Below are 23546 nucleotides of genomic sequence, written 5' to 3' on the forward strand. Positions count from 1 at the left end.
ACATACCTACCTAGTAAATGTGATTTAGTAAATTAATTTTTTCGTGAACACATTTTAATTCATTTTTTGCGATGTTGATTTTGTTGATCTATTTAGTCCTAAACCAGAAATTTTGTAGAATCTATGTGACTACGTCTCTTTTCGTAAAGGTGGCATACTTTATCAAAGATTGAAAGACTGAAATCATTTAATAAATAGGTAGGTATTTACCTATTATTGATAAACAGACAACTCTCTTATCTTATACTTAATAAAGACTTATTAAAGTAAATGCAGGTATTACGGAACCAGTTACTTTAAAATTGATTAAAATAATTTAGAGCATCTATGTACGCAGGTAGGTTTATTGTTAAAAAATTAAATAGTAATTCTTTGATAAAATACCTTTTTTATATCAAAATAACTTAAAACCCCGATTCAAGAAATTACTTCCGAACAAATGGCAATAAAACATTGTAAGTCGCTAAGCTTAGTGCTTACTACGATCTAACGTATTTCATTAATCCAGCCAAAGTTCATCCCCACCAGCACACTTCATAACGCACAAGTGTTAGAGAGCAAGACAGCTATACTCAAAATTACTTACAAGTAAGAGAGACGGACATACACATAGATGTTACGTTAGACTTACGCCACGCCTATTCAGCGATCAACTTTGCGTATACACCTCCGAAGTACGAAGGCATTCGTGCGCGCGCGCAGGCGAAGCAACACGCTTATTGTCAAATTATGAATCCATTTTTCGGACACGTAAAATGACCCGTGAAAATATAAAAGATGGAAACTTATCCACCCAGTTTCTAAAGCTTATCTGACAGTATCTGACCAATTTTTCCACAGTATCTGACACATTTCTGACGTATCTGTTACAGTTGTAGAGACGAAAGTGATTTCTGTTTGCGTTTTCAGTTAGCACGTAAATGAGTTTCGAAAGTGACTGTGACTTTTCTGAAAACTATTTCAGTGGTATTGACTCGTGAACTTAGTGAAGTGCCAGTGGGATTTGTTAAAGGCTTTACACCAAAGAGTTATAAGGTGAGTGGGGTTTGCGAGGTTTTCATTTATAGTAGGTATTTTGGGTTAAAATTTTCTTTGCGAATTTTACTGTTTTCGCGAATAATGAAGTATTTTTTTTTCTAAATAATCTTAGGTTTTTTCATGGAAGTGTACATAAAAATACTATCTTAAAAATGTCATATTCAGCAAATAGGTTTGTTTTCGTTCTACTTTTATTTACTAATAACATGCATAGGTAAATATTATATTCGTGGTATCTAAATCAGAACAATTTAATGGGATTAGTTAGATTATATCTAATATAAAATAGAATCAGGTAGGTTCTTACAAGTAGATAGCAACTAGGTATAGGTAGGTAATTATTCAATTATAGGGGGGTTTATTTACCCTGCATGATTAACAGTTTCCTTTAAGAGACGTGTAATTGCAAAGTAAGTTTAAAATAATTATGACTTGTGCTGTTTATAAATATAGTCCTTAAATTATATGCTTTACTTTAAAGTTATTCCTGAACCATTCAACTAACCCAAACCTAAATAATAATCATTAATAAATAATTAATATTACGTAAGTAGGTACATTTGCAAATATTTCAGGTGAATAAAATCAGTTAAGCCATAAAATAAAAATTGTACTGTACTGTAATTGTAAATAATTAACTGGGTAGGTTCCTATACGTAAATAAAAATAATGCCATGGCACATTTCTTCTCGCTGTAATTATACCTACCTAACAAAATATTATGAAAAATAGTTTTTTAATAAAAATATCTGACACAGATTATATCTGATATCCGAAAAACCAAAAAAACTTAGAGCAATGACCTGTGTACCTGCCCAAAATGATCAATTTATATCTACCTATTTATTTTTTAATATGTATTTCAATAATGTGCGCCATCTTTTGTTTAAACTAAATAAGTAGGTAAGTAGGTATAAACCTTCTGTCGCTTCCCGCTGTCTGTCCATCTGTACGCTTAGGTATATCTTTTAAAGTACAAGCGGATTTTAATGCGGTTTTCATCAATTGATAGAGTAGGTAATTCAAGAGGAAGGTTTATACGTATATTTTAATATTATTTTGTGTTAATATGACGATAATTGCTCAAGATGTCGGAAGAGATCAAGCCGATTGAGAGCTTTCATCGAAAATGCTGTCTTATTCTTTTGAAACATAAACACACTGACACCGCATTACACCCGTGAGAAGCCGGGGCAGGACGCTAGTTGATAAATAAATTATTAAAAACCAGAGCTTGGAACGGAATTTGTATAAAAATTTGTTAACACAAAAAAGTTGCTGACGTCTTCAAGCACAAATACTGAGTAAAAAGTGTTGTTTTAAAAATAAAAGTGATTATTTAAAACACTGACTTTAATATGTTTTATTATACTTAGTAGCTACACAAGAAACTGTTACTTACCTACATTAAATGTTAGTTAAATACCTAACTCACATAATTAAGATGAACCAAACTTTCAAAATACCTACTTATCTTTAAATAGATCTGTTTTTAAAAGGGCGTGTGGCCTAGGTGTGACAGATATCAATCTATTGCAACGTTAAGCAATGTTAACTTAATGTGGTAACTGGATGGGTGACCGAATTCAGAATTTTCGAAACCTCTGTGCCTCGGAGGACATGTTAAGCAATCGGTCCCAGTTATTATCACTGATAGTCACTGTAAAGATTCTAAATCTTATACTCTTGCCTAGTCTAATTGTAGGTAGGTAGGTACCTATGCGAAAAGAACTGGGAACCCATCGCATTATTATCCAAAGAGAACTCTTACCATTAGGTGATTAATGGGAAAGGGTTATAACCCACAGCAATGAGGAATACGACACAGAGAGAGAGAAAGAGACATTTTTAGTGTATTTAAGCCTCATTTTCGATTTAATTCTATCAAAGTAGGTAAATACTACCTAACCGTAATTAATAATATCAACATATTCTTATATTATGTATATTTTCATAAAACTAGTATAATAACAAATTAAACTAACCGTTAGATTATTTTTAACTGGAACGTGGAATGCGGGATGATCGTTATTTAACTGACGATCTAACCCTAACAAAAGACTTAAACGCGCTCTAAGATTTTTACCCATTTAAAACATCTCTCCTTGCTAAACGCCTAGCTTAATCTTAATACTTCAAATTAATGCTTAACTGTACTTAATGCTTCCTAATCTTGTACAGTAGAGATTAATAATAATATAATATAAGTTTATATTATAGATAGTTAACGAAACAATGCCACTTACCAATCCATAAGTACAAAATCTATAACATACCTAAATACCAGTTAATTCCTTTAGTTAACCGGTCTAAAGGTGCATGAAGTCTGCCAATTTGTGCTTGACCAGCATAGTGGACTATGGCCTAAATGGTTCTCATCCTGAGAGGAGACCTTAGTTCAGTAGGTAGGTAAGTAGTGTTCAGTGGTGATTGAGAATGACGGAAGGTCTAGACACAAAACCAGACAAGATTTTTCAAGCCACTAAAGCGTATCTAATTTTAATGTCTTAATTAGTTTTAATGATGTTAAATACGAAACAATATTAAAATTTACTAAAATTCGCAACAAAAAAGGTGTGTTTTCAAGGCAGAAATTTATTATTAGGTTACATACTTAATTGTTATTATTTTCTGTAAGTCTTTAATAAATCTTTTAACACATGTACCTACCTACTGCGTCGATTCTGATTTCCTTCTCTAAACGAAATTTGGAGTGTCTGTCTCTTTTCTTTTTCATATTGTTGAAAAGGGACAGAAAATAAATTTTAAACTAAAAACTTTCAGTGCAGATACTTTAAATTTTAGTGCTAAGCACTACCTTTGGACGAGATTTGACAATTTTGAATTTAAAAAGTTTATATATGTCCTTTTCTTATTAATTACATCATTGGTTAGAAAAAAAATCGAAAACTCTAGAATTTAGTTGCCAACCGAATCAGTATCATTACACTACTTACCCATTCAGCGCTTTAAACCTAATATATTAGGTATTTAAGCCTAAGTTCTTATCTAACCTGGTTTTAATTTAAATAAAGTAAATGTACCTACCTACTTTTTGTTCGGGCTGAATTGATGAATCGGGCTCTTAAGACAAGTATTAAATAGGTATAAATAATAATTATGCCTGCGTTGAATAATATCAAGAATGCTGCCTGCACATCCGCGTTGATTCACTTCGCTGATTCTTTACGCAAATATCAGTCACCTTGTCATCTGAAAAGGCGTTTAATGCGTAATAATTATTGTATTTAATCTAAATACTTACCTATATTTAAAATGAAAAGTTGACTGACTGACTATCGACGCACAGCTCGGATCGGGCTGAAATTTGGCATGCCGATAGCTATTATGACGTAGACATCCGCTAAGAACGAATTTTTGAAAATTCAACCCCTAAGGGGGTAAAATAGCCGTTTATGTAGTCCACGCGGACGTAGTCAAGAGCATAAGTAATATGATAAATCACATGAAGTCTCCTCGATTATTATAGCTCTATTGCGGCGTGATTGAAGGACAAACGATTATGTAAAAAAGTTATTCCTTTGAGGTTAGTAGTATATTTTTAGGGTTTTAATAGGGTTAACATACTAAGTCTCCACTCTCCATCCGTCGATTCGTCCGTCCGTCTGTCTGTAAGCGGGCTGTATCTCTTGAGCCGTAATTCCTCGCGGATTCGTTGGATTTTAGATAATATACCTCGTACTCCATTTCTCCGGTAGGAGTTCTGTATATGTCACCGGAAGATAACAAGATTCGTAAGTTTGTAAATTTCCTAGGAAATTTACAAACTTTCGTAGGATTCTAAATAAGAGATAAATTATATTATTTTACGCTCACATTTTCGCAAATTTATTAATTTGCGACGTCTCGTGGTAAATTTATAAACTAGCGGATATCCATTCGTAAGATTCTAAACGGATCGACCAATGACAGAAGAGCTTTTAATTTTACGCTTCTTTAAAATACGGCAAGTAACACACTGCTCTCTTATTGGTCGATGTTGACAATGGCAATGCTTGTGTCCATAGACTTAGGTACAATCAGACATGCCAAATTATAAATTTATCAGTTTCGATTACCTACCTAACAGTGTTTTTACTTTAAAACTAGGTAGGTACCTATAATACAGGATTACTTTTTTACATAATATGCTAATGACCCCTACTTACCCCAATCAAAATAAAACAACAGAAATCGTGTTATGCGATATTTAATTAAATTTCAAAAAAATCGTGAGCCTCAGGCGAATCTCTAAAGAGACGATAGGTAAGTAAGTGCTTTATAAAGAACTAGATGATACCCGCGACTCTGTCTGCGTGGACTTGGGTTTTTAAAAATGCTGTGGGAACTCTTTGCTTTTCCGGGATGAAAAATTGCCGAAGTCAATTTCCGGGGTGTAAGCTACCTCTGTACCACATATAAATCGGTTAAACGGATAGACACTTAAGAATTCCGTAGGAACTCTTTGATTTTCCGGTATAAAAGTCCCGGGGACGGACATAGATTTCATTAAAATCAGTTCAGCGGTTGAGCCGTGAAAACGTAGCAGACAGACAGACAGACAAACAGACACACTTTCGCATTTATAATATTAGTATGGATATGCTTAAAACATGTAACAAATTAACAAAACAATAAAAAAATAAGGAAATTGAAACTTAAAAGTTTATATCGCAACGGAATTGAGTTCCCGATTATCTACTTATTGCAACACGTCAAAGATTTATGGCACCTCGAATTACACAAAATATTAGCTTTTTTACAATTGCACTTATTCGATAAACATTGTCCCTTAGAATATTTTTTGCAGTTGCATTGCTTCATTCCTTGCCCACCAAATGCGGAAGACATCGCAGATACTTTTCTTAATGGTAACTTGGTCTGTAAATTATTTAATTAAAAAAAAATATTAAAAAAATAGCACATAAAAAATGGAATTCATGTTTATAGGTATAATAGTAAAAATATAAATCGAACCTCTGAAAGATCATTAGTCAAAATTTCTCCTGGGGTTGGAAGGACAGCGTTTCGAGGCAACCAGTCATTAATGACTCCAAAAGAAGTGCCAACTTTGTATAGTTCATTCTTTTTCTCTATGACTTTGCCGACCACATTCTTGCTATCTAAAGGCCCTCTATCTACTTTTGGAACTTCGACTAACACAGTAGAACCAACATCAATATTTCTAAATTTTTTTGATGAATGTGCTGTCATTTTTTCTGCTGCTCTTTTCTTAAAAGTCACAATATCATACTTTTTGGCGTGATAGTATTCTTTGTCTGTGGGCCGACGTCCCAAAACTTTAGCTTTATTAAAATTTTCTATCATTTTAATTACATTTTTAATTTTTTCCTCTGTCCATTCCGACTTCTTACTATTTTGGTTATAGCCACTATAAAACTTTCGTAGCTCTGTGGTAAATTTCACTTCGTCAACAATTTTTCTAGCATTTACCGTACTATCTTCACCATTTTGGCTGTCCGCAGCTTCTAGGTCACTCATTATGGGTCTGGTTTAGTAACCCTACTAAAATAAAACTATTTTCACAGTTCCAACACTGTTACAACATTAAAAACTTTATAAAAACACACGAGCAGCCGGTTTGTTTATGTTCCGTGGCGAACAATGGCGGTGGAGAAGGAGCACGTGACTTATTCAACCAATCAGAGCGCACATGGCGTTTGGTTATTGCTTACTTTTTATTTTACGCGTGATTTCCGTAAGTTTATCAATTTGAGAAAATGTGAGCGTAAATTAATACAATTTATCTCTCGTTTAGAATCCTACGAAGGTTTATAAATTTCCTAGGAAATTTTTAAACTAGCGGTTCTTGTTATTTTCCGATGACATATACAAGTAAAGTTGGTAAAAACTTATAGTAGTAGAGTACATAGTAGCCTTGATAGATAGGTACGCTTATAAAATTCATAATCTTTTTGACATCAGTATAGGCAGCGCAAAAACTCATATCACTGTGACCCATTTAAAAATCAATTGAACAATTGACCATTATGTTCGTAATAGTACAAGTTATTTAAAAACAACGATAAAAACGATACTGAGGTAGACAATACTGCCGTGGGAGATATTCCCACGTGGTTAAATGATACCACACAAAAACACTGTCATTCGTGTTCGGCAAAGGTCTGGGCACACACAACGCGTGGCGTCAATGACGCGCGATAGCTGCATGATGGAACGTTACAAAAATCACGCGTACGAGTAGCTGTAATCACTGATCTCGGTCAAATACTATACGTACTTGTCCTCTGAAGCACTAAGTGTGATCAGCATCACATACATACAATCTGAAGTACTCTACCGACGTATGTCAACTATGTTAGCGTAAAGAATTCAAGCCTAGGTAATAAATACAATGAATAATAAGCACCGCATATTTGCATAGTGCAGCATCTTTTAACATTCCATCGTGTGAATGATCTAGAATCTAGAATCTAGATCATATAGTAGAGTTAGTATGAGACTTTATATTTCGCCAACGTTGATAAAGTTCGAGTGTAAAAACATGTTTAGCACGGATTGACAACCTTATCGAGGAAACAAGCTTCTCCAGGATTAACAGTCTCAGTAAGGAGATCTCATCGCTCACGGTCAAACGGAAGATCAGTAGTTGAAAACCGCCGCTTTAGACTTTTAGGTCCATTTTGCTCTAACGCTATGCGAGATCCAAAATTTCACACTTATCCCACAGGAATAACAACGCGTTAGACGCGTCCGTCACGCGTTATGTGTGACCAAGCCTTTAAGCAGGTAATAAGCGTTGAGACGGCAATACAATGACGATTGTTGGAAAACGGGCAGAGATAAGGTATTATGAAGGCAAAATTATGATAACTCCGCTCGCGATTTGAGATAATATGACTATTTAAATGGGGGATTTTACGAAATACTTGTATGAGGGCAGTATGAAGGTAATTTAAATAAGCTAAGGGACGATTTGCATTATAGTTTTGACATAATCTGAATAGTATATGTCTAATACTTGCTTCCCACGGTGCGTGATTCTGCAGCCACGCACCGGGAACAACCGCAGTTGCTTGGACGACAACGACGATCTGTTTCGACTACCACGGATGATCCTTCCATGGAGAATCGGCGCTGGCTGGGCAATATCATGCACCGTGGGAAGCCGGTAAAACATTCTAATAAAATAATACATTTTATATTCAAATAATCTATATCCACGCGAATGAAGTCGTGGGCATCACCTAATACCTAATATTTGACAAATGTCGAGTAAGGATCAAACTGAGAGCTTACTCACTAGAGTCAGTTCACTCTAGTATTAGGTACCTATTCAAATGACAACCAAACTACGTTTGTATGGGGCCATTGACAGAGGGATCGCCGTTAATGGTTTTTAAAAATCCAATTTTCCGTGAGTTCGCTCGTTAAATAATTAGCGCATAATCCATCATCGTGGCGTTTATGTCGACACTCCGAAAAGACTAATTGCCCACAAATTATCGTCTTGCTCCATCGACTGCCGAACGCCATAGAATTGTCGCAACCGACCTTTCAACTGTTTAGAAACTGGCTCTCTTTTTTTTGAATAACCATTGAAATACCTAACTTTTAACGATATTTTGTATAGGCAGTTATGCCACAGCGGCGATAGCCTAGCGGTTAAGAAGTCCGCCTCCTATTCGGGAGATTGGGAGTTCGATTCCGAGCACGCACCTCTAACTTTTCGGAGTTATGTGGTTTAATGACGAAGGATAGCATTGGGAGAAAGCCTGCATGCCTGAGGGTTCTCCATAATGCTTTGAAAGGTTTGTGAAGTATGCGGAGCCGTCAATCCGCACTTGGTCATCATGGTAGACTTATAGCCAAACCCTTCTCTTTCTGAGAAAAGAACCGTGCTCAGTAGTGAGCTGGCGATGAATTGATTATTATAATGATGATTGAAATAAATACCTATAGTAATAAAATCAAATATTTATATTTGCCAAATTATGGGTACACAACGAATTAACAATAAGTCAGTACAATATCCCTTACACAATCGACTGTCACCGACAGTGGCCTAATTTTTAAATATGCTATTTTTATAGGTACTTGTGCCACTGCACTGAGGAAGTGATTTAGGCTCTTGATTTTTTTCTGACTGCATTGAAACCTGCATGTATGACACTTTTCCATAATATTCTCAGGTTGAAATCTAAAGATCGCACTTTGTCTTTTGCTTAGACTTAAGTTTAAATTAAAATGAGACAGATTTATTATGCCAGCGGTCAAAGTGCGCTCTTATATCTCAGCCTCAAAGGTGTATAAAGTCTGAAAATTCACATTTAGCCTGAACAATGACCAAAACCCTTTTCATTCTAAGAGGAACGGCTTACAAGTAGTTGATAGCTATTCAATAAACCTTGCCTAATACGTGAAGCGTTTATGACAATGTATTTCTTACCTTGTATACTACAAGAAGTTCATTAAAAGGCACCGTGGAACCAGCACTCGTTAACCAATCAGTTTTTACTATAAGTACGGTTGTCGTTTAGGTCCCTTATTAGGTGTTTAAGGCACTTTAATTAAACGCTCAGAACTTTGTAGATATGTAGGTACTTTGTAAAAAAACTGCATATAATATAACCAAAGACGTAAATGCTTATAACGTTAAGCTCGGTTCACACGTAGGTACATGCTCGATGAACAAGTTTCATAGACCGAGCGATTCAAAAAACCTTGATAGTTATATTTGTATCCTATTTAAGCGCATTTGGAACGAGCTATTTCTACTGAACTTCTACTTCGGTAGGAAAGGCATTCCGAACCAGTGGTAGATGCTTTTGACGATTCGAAAGAACTTGTAAAAGTCTAATTGAATAAAAACATTTTGAATTTTGAATTTTGAATTTTGAACAAATTCCGTTTTACACTCATTGTCTAAATAAGTACCTACAAAGATATAGGTATTAAGTACAGAATCATTTTTAAACCTCTAATATGTTAAAAATCTGTTCAAAGAGCAACCGTTGCTGTTCTTGTTGGTTCTTCTTTGTAGGAAAGGCATTCCAAACCAATGGTAGATGCATTTGAAGATTCAATAGTAGTAAAACTTATAAGAATTTCACCTAACTCTAATATTCTATAGCTATGTCCTTTGCACCACTTAGGTTGCCTGGAAGAGATCGCTGGGTAGCGATAAGGCCGCCAAATTGTACTTACCTGGCTATATTTTTGTTTTGCTTTGTATATTATGATTTCTGTACTAATGTTGTGGTATACAAAAAAAACCACATCCATTCATATTCATTTATACATCTTTATTTCTAAGACTGAAAGCTTTTGTGCTAAAAAGAACTGAATAAAAGTCCAAACTGCACATGTTTGCCGAAAAAAAAGTTATGTAGAGGTACCAATTTCGACAGAATATCATTCCACAAGTCAAACTTATAAAAATTTGTGCAAATATTCGTTAGAATCGATTTAAATCGAAGACTATTCGAATCAATACATTTCGACTGCATTTGTACCATCCAGAGTAACATGCAGAAAATATTTCGCAACACAGAGATGCACTTCCTCCAAACATAAAGTTGGTCGAACGCGGTTAAACATCGAAGTAATCGATGGAACATTTTACGACTGTGATTATAATTTTACGTCCCATGTCGCCATGGGAATCTTCCGGGTGGTACATTTCTGGTACAAAAGTACAAACACGAAATGGTATGAATACAACTTCATTCGGTCGGGATCGTGAGCGCTCGTGAGCGCTCGGAGGTTAACACGGTACACCCTATTGGGACTGTCGTCGATTTAGGACGTCTGTACTAGTGTTGTACCGATTGGCATAATTATCGATTTAAATACCACGAAGTTGAAATTGATTTTGGTCGATATTCTGCGTCTCTGCTTCAGCTCTCTCCAACTAAACTTGTGCATATCCAAGAGTAGACTAAAGGGTTCCAATGATACCCTATTACTAAGCCTCCGCTATCCGTCCATCCGTCCGTCCGTCTGTCAGCGAGCTGCACCTCATGAACTGTAATAGGTAGAGAGTAGAAATTTTTACAGAGTGCGTATTTAAAACAAAATCAAGATGAAAAAATTCAAAATGGCCGCCATACACATTTAAAAAATTAAAAAAGTAGGTACATTGTGTAAATCTTATCCGATGGTCGGAAATCTTCGTATGCGAGTCCGACTCACACTTGACCGATTTTTACTGTCAAGAGTTATGCCACTAGCGTGATTTATTTTAATACAAGTAATCGATTGCAGAATTTATGCGGGACAGACAAACAAGCAATCAGACTAGAAAGTGTTAAAATAAGACAAAATATGGCAGTATTCGGTGCATAATCCGCCTTATATCTCTAGTCTCTACATGAACGACATTCTAGTTTACGAGCCTTGGCAGTTACATTTTATTGGGGTTTCGTGATGTCCCAGCTTCATTCAGGCCGTATATCAAACTCCCAAGTCGTTATAGACAATATTACTTTACTCTAAACGCAACATTTTGTTATGATATTTTCAATAAAGCCATAAACTTATCCATACTAAATAATATCATATTTTTAGGGTCCCGTACCTCCCGAAAAAAGGAACCCTTATGGGATCACATTGTTGTCTGTCTGTCTGTCTATCCGTATGTCCTTAGTGTCTGACAAGAAAACCTATAGGGTAAACATGATAGGTTGCAAGTCAATGGGCTATCAATGGTTTTTATAATTTTTCTCTTAGGTATGTGGAAACAGGGGCTTTCCCAATTTCTTATTTAGTTAAAATTATATAAAGCTTACTCGATTTTTAACATATTCCCTAAAATTGAGGAGATTATAATTGCTGTCAGTTTTTGTTCACAACTACGCCGCTCTGTGAATTTCATTCAAATGCCAAAAGATCCTTTTCGTACTGTATGTGTTTCAAAAAATGACGGATCTTTTGCCGGGGTTGTATTACATAATATAATAAGCAATAATATATATGTATAGAGAAAAATTGAACTTAAAAAATAAGTATTTTTGCACACACTTAATAAAAATAATTTTAACGACTATAACAATAAAAGATAATATTATTTATAAATATGGAAATTAAATAGACGATCGACTATTACAAATGTCAACAATATCAAATTATGTCGGCCATTAAATGTCGGATAATTAAACAGAATTATTTTCTTTATGCGATTTTTATTATGTAAAAGGCAATATTTATATCAGGTGTCCACCTGCGTTTAAAAAAGTTATATTTCTGTTCACTGACACCATAGTAAAACAATTATTTAATTATAAATAATACCTACAATATAAGCTATATATTAATTGCCAAGTTCTTTAAAAATATTTAAAATAAAGTCTGAGTGCTGTTGTTAAAAAAAATTAACAGGGAAAGGCATTCCGAACCAGTGGTAGATGCATTGCACTAATTGAATAAAAAATATTTTTATTTTTATTTTATCTAAAAATGGCATGTCTCCACAGAAAGTATTAAAAACATACTTATCAAAAATAAACACTAAATAAAACATAGCTAAAAGTAAGGAAAAAATAAACACCAATTAACACTCTATCATTCTTTGTCAATTAAAAAATTAATTTAACCTCAGGTCAATAAACAATCAATGGGAAAAAACAGTTACTAATTAATACAGCATCAAACAATACCGTCTCGTTATAAATGAAGAGATGGTGAAAAAAATATTAGAGATGCTTTTTTCCACGTATAGGTATTAGGACCTACCAGACAGTCAGTCATGAGTGCAAAATTTTAGGTTTTATATGATCATATTTTCAGGTATTTTGGAAGCATACACATAATTATATGGAATTTTGGAAAATATATTCATCGTAATACTACGTGGTGAGAAAAAGGTGCTGTAAGTTTTTAGCTAGAGTAAATTTTTATGATATTTTCCATGTTCAATAACTTTTAATACTTTTACAACTTTAACTTTATGTACTATAAAAAAATTCTTTCTAGCTGATGGGTTCGCCATTTTTTTTTCTAACTATTAATTTTTTATTTAATCGAATCGAACCTTATTATCGCGCGGTCTAATTCATAAGCGTAAAGCAAGATTAATATTTTTTGTGACACATTTTCGAAGTTTTTAGACAATAGAATGAAATTATTTATCGTCTATGATTTTTAATCCAAATAATCTTAATATCAATTATTCCTTAGAAGAGTTTACTCTGAGCTAAATGTAACATTCAAATAACACAAAAAAAACAGTTACGAATTAGGTATCTATTAATTGCTCTTTCATTATTATTTTATTCATTTGATAGCGCTCCTAATTTCAATAGAACGCACATTAATGCCAATAGTTAATGATCAACTTATCTGTATTATTTCGATAAGTTACTTAGCAATGTACAAGTTATTTGTCAAAAACGATCAATAAAGATCATACAAGTTTTGACAAATAGCAATATGTATATTGAAAGATGAATATTCAAAGATGATCATCATCATCACAATCAAAGATGATTTCTATCACTCCGTTTGCATGAGCACTTGCATCACTCAACAATCTCTAATTATAGTGTAGCGAAAATTTGATGGTACCACATACATATTACGACCAACTTATATTTGCACCTGTGAAAAATGGCCCAGCTTCAAAAACCGGTACTTCCTTCATTTCGCTGACCGAAATATATCTTTGTACAAACCGTTGATATTTAATTTGTCAATGTTTCTGTTGACAGGCTTGTTATTACGTTTTACTTTTTAGGGTTCCGTAACTCCAGAAGAAAAATAAGGATACCTTATAGGATCATTTCGTTGCCTGTCTGTATGTTAATCAAATCAAAACCCATAGGGTACTTTCCGTTGACCCTAGAATCATGAATTTTGGCTTGGTCTTAAAGCACAAGTAGGTATCTAAACGAAAAAACCCTAGAACATTTTTTTTTTTTTCAATTTATATGTAGACTAGTGCTTGGCTGTAATCAGACCTGCTGGCAAGTGATCATGCAGCCTAAGATGGAGCGAGCTTGTCTAGAAGATGCATATTCACTCTTGACTTAAAGGTATCCATATTAAAAAAGAATTTATAGTTACATCACACTATCATACTAATATTATAAAGGCGAAAGTTTGTATGTGTGTGTGTATGTGTGTGTTTGTTACTCCTTCACGCGCAAAAACCACTGGACGGATTTGGCTGAAATTCGGAATGGAGATAGATAATATCCTGAATTAGCACATAGGCTACTTTTTATCCCGGAAAACCAAAGAGTTCTCCCGGGATTTCGAAAAACTTAAATCCACGCGGACGAAGTCGCGGGCGTCAGCTAGTCACAAAATGAATTTAAGTGTTATTTTTATTTGATGGTACAGAACCCTTCTATGCGAGTTAAACTCACACTCGACCGGGTTTTTATTCTTATTTTCATTTTGAGAAATCGTCTCGAGTGGTGAAACACGGTCGTGTGGTAAGTTTAAATGTCATATGTATTGTTGCGATGTTTACTTACGAGCAGGGATATCTTTTCGAACGATTATGATACCGTTATTAAATAAATATTACTGTCCGGTTACGGGTTTTTTAAAGGATCTATAACTCAAGACTGTATAAAAAAAGACAGTTAACATACTATATAACTATTATTTATTATTATTATTTATCGTTTAAAATATATTCAGGCACTATTTATGTATCAAAATCAAATCAGGGTAATAATATGTGCAGTAGCAAGTTTTCTTACAGAATTCACCGTCATTTTCGTCTCAATCTTTAATCAGAAATAGAATAAACTAGAGGATGCCCGCGACTTCGTCCGCGTGGATTTAGGTTTTTAAGGATCCCGTGGGAACTGTTTGATTTTCTGGGATAAAAAGTTGCCTATTTCAATTACAGGGATGCAAGTTACTTCGGTACCAAACATACAAATCGGTTAGGTGGATGGGTCTTTGGGAATCCCGCGAGAACTCTTTAATTTTCCGGGATAAAAAGTAGCCTATGTCCGTCCCTATGGGATATAAGCTAACCTTGTACCAAATTTTGTCAGAATCCGTTAAACTGTTGGGCCGTGAAAAGGTAGCAGACAGACAGACAGATGGACGGACAGACACACTTTCGCATTTATGATATTAGTATGGATATGGATAATTATTTTATATCTGCAAGTTTTTAGTATGAAAAACTTGCGAAAACTTACTGTAATAATTATTGACAGTCAGTGCAAAAACTGACTTCTGCAAGAAATTGTAGAAATTAATAGACCTAGGACACTTGGCCTGAATGCATAAAGTTTGCGAACTACGTTCACCTAAAATCGATTTATACATAGCTGCATTTTTTAGTTTATTGACCCTTTTCTCTGAGCGATGGTTAAACATCTCTTCACGACTATTTGGCGCCGTAAAGTCTGCGATTGCACAACTCAGATTTACACTCTACGATTAATCGTATATCGTAAATACCAATACTGGGCATATACAGAGTTCCAAACACATACTTACACCATCTGAACACCATCAAATCAACTGAACAAATTTTATACCACCTGAATCCAGCTACCCCTGAGATTCTTTTGGCGTCGTCTGTCCATCAGATTGTAGGAGGCACTTCTCTCATCTGTGGTAGGAGGCTTGAACGCTGCGCTTTCGAATGCGAAGTCGCCTTTCCAGCACCTTGGGACTCCAATGTCTATCGGTTCTTCAAATTCAAATTCAAATTATTTTTATTCAATTAAACTTTTACAAGTGCTTTTGAATCGTCAAAATAATCTACCACTGGTTCGGAATGCTGTTCCTACCGAACTATATGCTCCGACCGTCTTCACTCCAGCTTTCTAACCCATTGAGCTATATCCCGGCACTTTACACCGAGACAACATCTTAATATAGAATTGAAACATTACAGTACGACAGCCTTGTGGCATGCCCCAATGTTTCACTATGTTGCTCTGGCTGGCGTAAATGAAGCTTAAGCTTCATGCGGACCAAGCTTTAGCAAGTATATAATAATAATCTTAAAAAATTATCTTGATTTAGTATCGGAATCTCATTATATGTAAGAAGATCCGCATTTTAGTTATTTCTTACACACAATGGTTTTAAAATTAAAACCTAAAATAAAATATTCCATTCAAATGTCATAAAAACACAATCCAATTAAAACCTGCCAATCTTAATAAATTATAATAAAAATTGCATCTGTTTTTTTCAGGTATTCTGTCTTGTATATTGTATTAGCTCACTTAGTATATTATTAATTTGAGTTACATTTAAAAATAGACTAAAATGAGTTTAATTTTATGTTAATTGACTATTAGCCGTTCTTAAATGGAGTCCCTCAGGCTTCATTCATGCATCAACTACTTTGATAAAATCTTTCAAGTTCAAAAATTGAATTAAATGACTTCACATTGTTCAGCTTAAGTACCATAAAATATAATTACTAATTAGTGTCAACACACAAATATTTTGGTTCAGCAAAAAAGTGTTTTGCAACACTTAAATATAAATAATATTTAATTACGATTGTATATTATCGTACTTTGTTTGTTTTAAAAGGATTATAAGAAAATGTTAAGACTAGAAATATATACATTTATATAATTTGAAAAATAAAAAGTTGAAAGGTTATGCTTATATATACACATAAATATACATAACCTTTCAACTCTTCGAAACTTACTTATAACAGTAGGTACAAATAGAGGCAACAGTACACACTCTGTGAAAATTTTAACTCTCTACCTATTTACGGTTCATGAGATACAGCGAATACAGGCGGATGGACAGCGGAGACTTAGTAATAGGGTCCCGTTGGTAATCTTTGTCTACGGAACTCTAAAAACAACTTTTACATAAATTATCATAATGTATTACTACGAAATCTACGCATTATTTGACCCCGTCTGTTTTATAGTATAACAGGCAAGGACTGTGATCTCACCTAATGATAAGTGATAAATAGTCCAAAATGGAAGTGGACTAACCTGAAAGGAGTGTGGCAAATTCATTAAACCCATAACCCTTAATAAATAGTATAACTATAAATCGTTTCTAACCATAACGCTTGGCAGTCAACCACAACTTGTCTTAATATTCACCGCTCAATCCTCCCCAAAGACTAGATTCCAGACATGGGCAAATTAAGAAATTATATTCCCAATATTCCCAAATTGATTCCGCCCAATTGGGTAATAAAACCCAAAACCTCCCACTGCGATCATCGCTGCACCAGGGAGATCGTCAAATATGCTTGCTTAAATTTTTAGTCATAGGGTGAAATAAAAATATTTAATGGAAAACAATAATCACACTAATATTATAAAGGCGAAAGTTTGTATGTGTGTGTGTGTGTGTGTGTGTGTGTGTGTGTGTATGTTTGTTACTCCTTCACGCAAAAACTACTGGACGGATTTGGCTGAAATTCGGAATGGAGATAGATAATATGCGAAAGTTTGTATGTGTGTGTGTGTGTGTGTGTGTGTATGTTTGTTACTCCTTCACGCAAGACGGATTTGGCTGAAATTCGGAGTGGAGATAGATAATATCCTGGATTAGCACATAGGCTACTTTTTATCCCGGAAAACCAAAGAGTTCCCACGGGATTTTGAAAAACCTAAATCCACGCGGACGAAGTCGCGGGCGTCAGCTAGTACGTATCTAAATCACACTGAACGAATTCGCAAAAAAAACATCAAGTAAATAGAATATTAACCACACCGAGATGCTGCAATGCAGTAATTCATCTCCATGTGGCAATTATGTCCTCTGACAAAATATAGTCGTTGTCAAATGCCAATCCACTAAATGCAACTGCATGTAACAGCCAATAGAAAGGCAGCTCGCGGTCAAATCGTATCGGGCACGTGTCGTCGATACAAAGCGCAACCAAACGTAATAAGTCGCAATAAATTGTAGGCAAAGAACTGGTGGAACATTTCATATTTTGACGTTTCAAAAGCACTTGTAAAAGTTTAATTGAATAAAAACATTTTGAATTTTGAATATATTTTTTTTTGAAATTGATTTTTGATTGATTTTGTGAGTTTCGTGCTTTGATGACTCAAAATTAATATCCTGGGAAAAGAATGAAGTGGAGTAGAAAACGAAATGGACTCTGTTCGTGACAGCTACAACTTCATACCTCGCAGTACCCATGTAAATGTATTGCAACATTGAAAATTACATACCCGATATCACTGCATATTTTATACTATTTTGTGGAGGTTCCTACTTGATTAATTATCAAAGTTTTAATACTAAAGCATCGAAGTAATTAACTGCCATTACTTCACCTGAAATAGAAACATATACCAGACATAATTTTCTGATATAAATAATGATATAAAATAATTTCACTTGACAACAACAAAAACTCAAGTATGACACCACAGTCTTAGGATTTCTAGGCTACTTACCGAACTATTCACACTTTATTTTGAAGGTACCCTTATGTAATTTGTGGAGGAAACGGAAACAAACCCACAGTGAATTAATGCGCTCCTAAATTGTTTATAATGTAACGGTAGGCGACCAATCTTGCGTTTGGAAATCAAACTTGACGAAGAAACTGCAAGTATGTACAATATTTACTCTGCTTCAGAAGTATGAGAATATACTTTTAAATAGGTAGATTAGGTACCCCTATCGTTAACCTTATGTTAACGTTCAGCTTTCAACAAATACTTTCCCAAAACATGCCGCCAGTTCATCGCCTATAATAAGTAGCAATAACTCGGTTGACATTTACTATTGAATTTCAATTTTATGACCTCTGCGTGTCGTCCGGCCCATGATTGATTTTCACAAATAACACCTGAGCGCATTGTACTGTCAGTCTAGTGAGATTACCTACGCCTGCATTCCCGTGAATCTCCTATTTCTATTAAGCCTGATCGCACATTTGACAGCAACGTTCGCACCGCACCTACCGTACGAGGTGACACCGTTAGCATAACGACGCGTTTCACATGCAGTAGTGAAACATAATTACTTTTGCGTTGAAGCCATAAAGGCGTTAATAGTTTCGCTACCGCGAATGCACTGCTATGCTAATTCTCTCTGAATAAGACTAAAAAGGCATTATCTAGGTCTATGCTACGAATCTAGTAACGTTTGTCTGTCAGATAAGAATAATAGGGATTTCTTTTTCTTTTACCCAATTTACTTCCAGCGTCACTGTTGCCGAATCAGAGCCCTAAGAAAAATTTTCATCCCTTTTCCGTCTGTTCATTATATAACTGATTTCTGAATAGAAGTTACATTAGAGTCTTTTGCGACGTCATAAGAATGGTCTAGACTGGAGTTGATAAAAAAAAAATTGGGTATCTAGGTACTATTTTACTATTATTTCTGAGCTCGGAATTAAATTAATAAAACACATCGATTAAATAGTTACATGATGGTTATAACCATTTTGCAACCTGAGCTGTGATTGACAAACTCAGCTTAAAACCTCCTTCTCAGTTTGGGAAAAATCGAATGCACCTGCAACTTCATCTATGTATATTTCTTTATTACGTATTTTGGGCATTGGCTTTGCTGCTATTTGCTTACCACTTGCTTTGTAATTACAAGTGTAAATTAAAAATTTATAACACCCCCGACAAGTAAAGGTTACAGTAACTAGAAAAGAGCTGATAACTTTCAAACGGCTGAACCGATTTTCTTGGATTATAGCTAAGAACACTCTCGATCAAGCCACCTTTCAGATAAAAAAACTAAATTAAAATCGGTTAATTAGTTTAGGAGCTACGATGCCACAGACAGATACACAGATACACACGTCAAACTTATAACAACCCTTTTTTCGGGTCGGGGTTTAAAAATATGTTATTTGCAAAATTGAGAGCGTGCGGCGCGTATGGTGCTAACAAATATGCGTACACATTTTCTATTTCTATTTGTTGTGTATCGGTTTATTAATTTTGAAATACGTTATGACGGTTTCCGAATGACCCGGCGGCGCGGGCGCACGATGGCCGTGCAATATCGCAACGTGTATTGAATTGAAATTGTTCATATCTTCTCCTGTATGCGTAATCGTGTGTATTGAATTTGTTATTACAGTTAACATACATATGGCTAACTTCTTAGTATTGCTTTGTAATATTTTACATTGATTTGGTGATTTGTGTGAAGAGTGACTAATTTTGAATGTAGCAAGCGTAGTGACGCCCTTCAGCAGGATGGACCGACGATATAAAGAGGCTCTCGGGAAGTGGCTGGATGAGGAAGGCTGAGGACCGGGTGTGGTGGCGCTCTTTAGGGAAGGCTTGTGCCCAACAGTGGACATCCACAGGCTGATGATGATGATGATGAATGTTGAATGTGAAGTAGCAGTCGCATTAGGGTATTCCCACTGAAAAGTGCAGCGTTGGAAGATCCTTTACAAGGTGGACAGACGTTATCATACGAGTTGCAGGGAGCCGTTGAATTCAGGCGGTACAAGACCTTGGCGTGTCTCTGTAAGAGACTTATGTCCATAAATGGCCTATCGAATATATCTTGTAAGATGGTACGGATCCCTTGGTGTACAAGTCCAACTCGCACTTGGCTGTTTTTTTCTGTTTAACAGGGCTCTCTCCGTCACTCGTTTCCACTCGTTTCATACAATCGTAGTTCCAATTTCATTTGAATATTAAGCAACCAAAGTCCATGAAATTTTGCAGACATATTCTAGAAACTAATATCTGTGTCTGTGGTGTTTTAGATTTTTTTTAAAATATGTAGTTTTAAAATTACAGGGGCTCCAAGATTTGTATGAAAATTTTAAGACCGCGTAACTTTGAAACCGAATATTTTAACAGAAATCTGGAAAACCACAGACATAGATATTAGTTTCTAGAATATGTCTGCAAAATTTCATGGACTTAGGTTGCTTAGTATTCAAATGAAATTGGAACTACGATTGTATGAAACGAATGGAAACGAGTGACGGAGAGAGCCCTCTTAACAGCATTTAAGTTGTTCGCCGCAATGTTTTTCAAATCAAGGCAAAGTGTCATAATCTAGTTTATGAACTACAACACACAAGAGCACAAGATAGATCTCATAACGACAACTCATAAAGTACAGTAATTAAAGACAACAATAGAGTCATTACGTCACACCGACGCGACGTCTGCTCTTGTATTATTTATGATTACAGCAAGATCAAGGCCCTCAGAGAAAGATTACGGTCAAGAATAAATGTATTTTGCAAGTATATAATATTAAATCTATTTCAATAATTGTTCTCATTTAGTGTGGATACAACGTTATAACAGTTGTATTTAGTGCAAAAGTAGTAATTCAAAGCCATATATTAATAAAAAATAAGCATATGCCAAATAACATCATGATGTACCTACTGTTGTCACTTTAACTTTGTTAGGTTGTTTGTAATTATGGCAAGGAAACCTGCATGCCTTAGAGTTCATAATGTTCTCAAAGCTGTGCTGAAGTCTGAAAATTCACACATGGTCGACGTATTGGCCTATGGCCTATAAAAGATATATAAGATATATTTTATGATACACAATGGAAAATGTTCGTTTTCTTAACATCTGTACATAGCAGTAAAGTATTAAGATTTAAAATTTTCATCCCAACATACATTAAAGTACTTTGAAACTAACAAAACTCATCTTGCAATCGTAGTAAAACCGGAATCCCAAATAATTTGACCACTAAAATTTACGAAGCGTAAAATAAGCGTTTTTGCTATGCATTTTATTTGATAATACGCTAATTTGCTCGCATTATGAGCGCGATGCGGCATCATTGTGACGTGGCCGGCCCGTGCGTGGCGCTCGTGGATAATTACAGCGAGCAAGATCAAGGTTGCGCTGCGGTGTAAGTGGCGGTCGGAAGCGGGCAAAAAGATTTTTTTTTTTAATTTCATAATAATAACATTTTGAACAGAATAGAATAGAATAGATTTTTATTCAAATAAACTTTTACAAGTGCTTTTGAATCGTCAAAATAATTTACCACTGGTTCGAAATGCCGTTCCTACCGAGAAGAACCAGCAAGAAACTCGCTCGAACTCGAAAATTTACTCGCATTATGAGCGCGATGCGGTATCATGGTGACATAGATAGCCCGTGCAAAAAGATCAAGGTTGCGCTGTGGTGTAAGTGGCGGTCGGATGCAAGGGAAAATGTTTTTGTTTTAATAACAATATTATATAAAAATAATAGGACGCTATTACTATGTATCCACTCATGTCCGTCCGTCTGTCTCATAAACCGTAGGTAATACTAGAACGTTGAAACTTTCACAGAGTGTGTATTTTTATTGCCGTTATCATAACAAAAATAAAAAACCAATATCGTGAATTTTAAAATGGTTGTCATCCAAATCAAAACTATTTATAACATATTGTAGGATGGTGAGAAACCCATCGTGTACGAGTCCAAAACGCACTTGGCCAGCGTTATTTCCTTTTGCGGTACGGAACCTTAAAAAAATAAATCGCTTCAGCCCATGACTTGCGCTGCGGGTATAATCGCCGTGAGAACTGGAGCGCGAAGTTTTTCACTCTTATCCGTGGACGTATTACGCTATTGTTACCACTGTTGTGTTACGTACGTAACTTCTTCACGTATACCTACCTACACATACAGTCAGATCCTGGTGCAAGCTCAAGGTCAAATTAGAAAACACCCAAATTAGTATTAACAGGGCTCTCTCCGTCACTTACTCCGTCCGTCCATACAATCGTAGTTCCAATTTCATTTGAATATTAAGCAACCAAAGTCCATGTAATTTTGCAGACATATTCTAGAAACTAATATCTGTGCCTGTGGTGTTTTAAATTTTTCTAAAAATATGTAGTTTTAAAATTACAGGGGCTCAAAGATTTGTTTGTGAATTTTTAAGACCGCGTAACTTTGAAACCGAATATTTTAACAGAAATCTGGAAAACCACATACATATATATTAGTTTTTAGAGTATTTCTGCAAAATTTCATGGACTTTGGTTGCATAATATTCAAATGAAATTGGAACTACGTTTGTATGGAGCGAGTGACGGAGAGACCAATATTCAGTGTAATAAGTAGACTTGCAACGAATAGTATATTCGGCAGTATACCGAATACCGAATATTCGGCGAGGCCCCTGACCGAATAGCCGAATATTCGGCAAAAGTATTCGGCCGGATTTTAGCGCCAAAAACTTGTACAGACGTGATTGTTTCGCGCTCCTTTGTTTTGTTCTAATGTACTCATCGCTCTGAAGTTGGGATGGTCTACGAGAAAAAAAGAAGTAAACTACTTCCTAAAAATGCAGAAAAGTTAGTCTTTCTGCACCATAACCTTCCCTTCTGAATTTTGATTATGAAAATAATTCAAATGCATAGAAAAATTCTTAACTTGTTTAATACAGAAAATGATTAAATTATGTACCTGTTTTATGTACCAATGACTACTTAATAAATTATTATAAAAGAAATGAGAACCTTACCCTTCTAAATTTTGATTATCACAATAATTCAAATACATAGAATCCTCCATTTTTCCAATTCAGAAGATGATTATGTACCTGTGTTATGCACCAATGACTACTTAAATGATTAT

General features: G+C 35.0%; 2 protein-coding genes and 1 long non-coding RNA gene across 3 annotated transcripts in view; 1 reads left to right on the forward strand and 2 right to left on the reverse strand.

Annotated features, from left to right (window-relative positions):
• Positions 1-685: 685 nt before the first annotated feature.
• The window catches only part of LOC123868113 (knirps-related protein-like), a 126964-nt gene continuing 104103 nt past the window's right edge, over positions 686-23546 (forward strand). The window contains exon 1 of the mRNA XM_045910477.1: positions 686-1035. The gene's annotated coding sequence lies outside the window, so the exon portion shown is untranslated. The remainder of the gene's footprint in view (positions 1036-23546) is intronic.
• LOC123868117 lies at positions 2062-12984 on the reverse strand. The gene is made up of 3 exons (XR_006796591.1): positions 12974-12984; positions 2494-2504; positions 2062-2180 (listed from the first exon to the last, which is right to left on the reverse strand). It is a non-coding gene; the product is annotated as an uncharacterized LOC123868117 (long non-coding RNA).
• Positions 5536-6888, reverse strand: LOC123868116. Its single transcript, XM_045910483.1, has 2 exons — positions 6016-6888; positions 5536-5919 (listed from the first exon to the last, which is right to left on the reverse strand). Exons 1-2 carry the CDS (start codon positions 6538-6540, stop codon positions 5737-5739), a joined length of 708 nt encoding a protein of 235 aa, XP_045766439.1. The 5' UTR covers positions 6541-6888; the 3' UTR covers positions 5536-5736.

This window comes from Maniola jurtina, chromosome 9 (assembly GCF_905333055.1).
Source record: "Maniola jurtina chromosome 9, ilManJurt1.1, whole genome shotgun sequence".
Lineage (NCBI taxonomy): Eukaryota > Metazoa > Arthropoda > Insecta > Lepidoptera > Nymphalidae > Maniola > Maniola jurtina.